Raw genomic sequence first — 3,203 nt, 5'->3', positions numbered from 1 at the left:
TGCTTGATAATTCAACTACGCTTGTTGGAGAACAATAAAAACACTACACTCAACAAGCCACCAATAAAACTCAACTGCCTAACCTATAACCAAAGTCTCCTTTTAATTTGTTTTTAAAAAAAAAAGCGCTTGACAAACTTGCCCCGCATGCCGAAGTTGCCCCGATCTCCCCTATTTATTGGCCTTTATTTTAAATAAATTTCTACGTCATGAAAATGATAATTAATTTATAACCAATATTTATTTTGAAATATGTTAATGAATTACTTAGTTTTTAATATAAAGGATTCAATTTTTACGTGTTATCAATCAAAAATTTTCAGAGCACGAAAGAAAATTTATCAAAAACTATGAAAAAAATAAAATAAAAAATTATTTTTCGAATGAAAAGTTTGTTTTCCAAAGAGTATTTCAAATAAATTTCGAACTGAATTTCATTATTTGAAAATATCCAACGTCTTATATGACAAATAAGAGGTATCTTCCATACAGAACTTCTTTTTTCACGACATTATGATAAATTTATTCTTTCTACTGATTATCAATAAGTAAAATATATCATTTTTTCCTCTATATATTTTATTTTATTTTAAATTATTTTACTAGAAACAAATAAAAGTAAGGATTAAAGTATTAATAGGATGACTTATATAAGTGTGATCGCTAATATAATCTGGTTTATGAGGCCTAGATGCGGATGAGAAAATAGCCGAGAATATTTTTTGCTAGAAACTGTTCTGCAAATCACTTTGGTAATAAAATTAATGGTAGTTTGATAATGATGTATGGTATATTTTATCTTCTCTCTTGTCAGTCAATTTAAGAGTTTGAAAAAAAAATTATATATAAAAAAAAAAATTCTGTAGTTACCTTCAAAGTAAAATATACTTAAATTTCAACTATGTTAGGAAAATAATGGCGATAATTTAAGAATTTTATTAAGATGACTTATGAGGGTTTTATAGCTTGTTATCGAGAGTAAAGGTGTGATTTTCTTACAAAACATTACACAAAATCATAGTCACAAAAAGAATGATACATAATTTTTTTTTTTTTATTAAATTTTTAAAATTTAGTCTTTATAATACTTTTGACCAACGAAACTACTATATTATTTTTAAATCAAGTCACTTATTACTTATAAATGGCTTGATTTAAAATAATATAAATACGTACTATACAGTACATAGTATAATTATAAGTACTATACATATATATTATATAGATTATAGTACAATATAGTACATATATATATATAAGACAATATATAGTATAACTATAAAATAATAAGTACTGTACAATGTAAATATGTATACATGTATAGTATAGAAGCAATATATACTTTTTTAATATTAGAATGATTAAATTAAAAAAAATATATTTTTTTTCATTATTCCAAAACGAGAAAAATAACAAAATATATATATTTTTTATTATTTTTATTTTTATTATTAAGTTAAGGCCTTATCTGATTTTTTTCAGTTTTTAATGATATTAAAAATGCTTTTAACTGGTTATATAAAAATTGATTGCTTTCAAAGATTTATTAAATTAAATAGAAATGAATCAGGTGTTAAAAAATTATTGAATTAAATTACTATATTTACTTTTACAGATTTTTTTTTTACTTCTCAGGGGAGATTCCTAATGAGTATATGGATGATCTTAAATATTTGCATGTGTTTTTTTTTATATCTTCTTTAGTTGCTTATAAACGTTTAACGTTCTTTTATATTTATGGACATTTTATATAACTTTTTGTATATTTTTATTTATTTATATAAAAAAATAGAATATTTTAGCCAAAAAATAAGAGCGTAAAGAACTAAAACAATGTGCTATCCGCTTAAAAAATATTATTTGATTAATGTATTGATTGCATTATATAAGTAATTTCTTCATAAAATAGTTGCGAAAGTTAATTAGCGTGATAATAAAATGCAATGATGTGTCATAATAAACTAAGCTATGCTATTTTACATTTAAGTAGTTCTTTTTTTTTTTATTAAATTCTTTATATTAATCGAGGGAAAAAGTACGAAATTGTAACTTAATCAAATAATAATAATAATTAAAAAATTCTTTGATTAATTTAATTATAATATTTGATATTAAACCATTAAAAAAGTATTTAAATTAATAAAAACTTTGATATTTTCAGCTGGAAAATCAGAAATGCATTGTTTCCATATCGACTACTTTCCTAAAGAAGAATATAGCCCAGATCCCAATGATTCTACTATGGCAATACCTTGTAAGTACTTAGAAAAATTTTTAATAGAAACACTTTTGATTTATCACATAAAATAAACAAAATAATCCTTTCATAAATCATGTATCCGTTCGAGTTACCTCTCTTAAAAAACGATATTTTATGAAAGATTCGTCTTGTTTTNTACTTAGTTTTTAATATAAAGGATTCAATTTTTACGTGTTATCAATCAAAAATTTTCAGAGCACGAAAGAAAATTTATCAAAAACTATGAAAAAAATAAAATAAAAAATTATTTTCGAATGAAAAGTTTGTTTTCCAAAGAGTATTTCAAATAAATTTCGAACTGAATTTCATTATTTGAAAATATCCAACGTCTTATATGACAAATAAGAGGTATCTTCCATACAGAACTTCTTTTTTCACGACATTATGATAAATTTATTCTTTCTACTGATTATCAATAAGTAAAATATATCATTTTTTCCTCTATATATTTTATTTTATTTTAAATTATTTTACTAGAAACAAATAAAAGTAAGGATTAAAGTATTAATAGGATGACTTATATAAGTGTGATCGCTAATATAATCTGGTTTATGAGGCCTAGATGCGGATGAGAAAATAGCCGAGAATATTTTTTGCTAGAAACTGTTCTGCAAATCACTTTGGTAATAAAATTAATGGTAGTTTGATAATGATGTATGGTATATTTTATCTTCTCTCTTGTCAGTCAATTTAAGAGTTTGAAAAAAAAAATTATATATAAAAAAAAATTCTGTAGTTACCTTCAAAGTAAAATATACTTAAATTTCAACTATGTTAGGAAAATAATGGCGATAATTTAAGAATTTTATTAAGATGACTTATGAGGGTTTTATAGCTTGTTATCGAGAGTAAAGGTGTGATTTTCTTACAAAACATTACACAAAATCATAGTCACAAAAAGAATGATACATAATTTTTTTTTTTTTATTAAATTTTTAAAATT

General features: G+C 22.4%; 1 protein-coding gene across 1 annotated transcript in view; it reads left to right on the top strand.

Annotated features, from left to right (window-relative positions):
- Nucleotides 1-420: 420 nt before the first annotated feature.
- The window catches only part of LOC111623102, a 9,647-nt gene continuing 6,864 nt past the window's right edge, over nucleotides 421-3,203 (top strand). Inside the window, exons 1-3 of the mRNA XM_023365583.1 lie at nucleotides 421-477; nucleotides 607-752; nucleotides 2,162-2,258. Coding sequence (XP_023221351.1) covers nucleotides 2,176-2,258 — 83 coding nt within the window. The 5' untranslated portion in view covers nucleotides 421-477; nucleotides 607-752; nucleotides 2,162-2,175. The remainder of the gene's footprint in view (nucleotides 478-606; nucleotides 753-2,161; nucleotides 2,259-3,203) is intronic.

The sequence above is a fragment of the Centruroides sculpturatus genome, unplaced genomic scaffold (assembly GCF_000671375.1).
Source record: "Centruroides sculpturatus isolate CEXI.00-Female unplaced genomic scaffold, Cexi_2.0 scaffold346, whole genome shotgun sequence".
Classification (NCBI taxonomy): Eukaryota; Metazoa; Arthropoda; class Arachnida; order Scorpiones; family Buthidae; genus Centruroides; species Centruroides sculpturatus.
The sequence above is the reverse complement of the archived record's forward strand: the minus strand, read 5'-3'. Positions and strand labels throughout refer to the sequence as shown.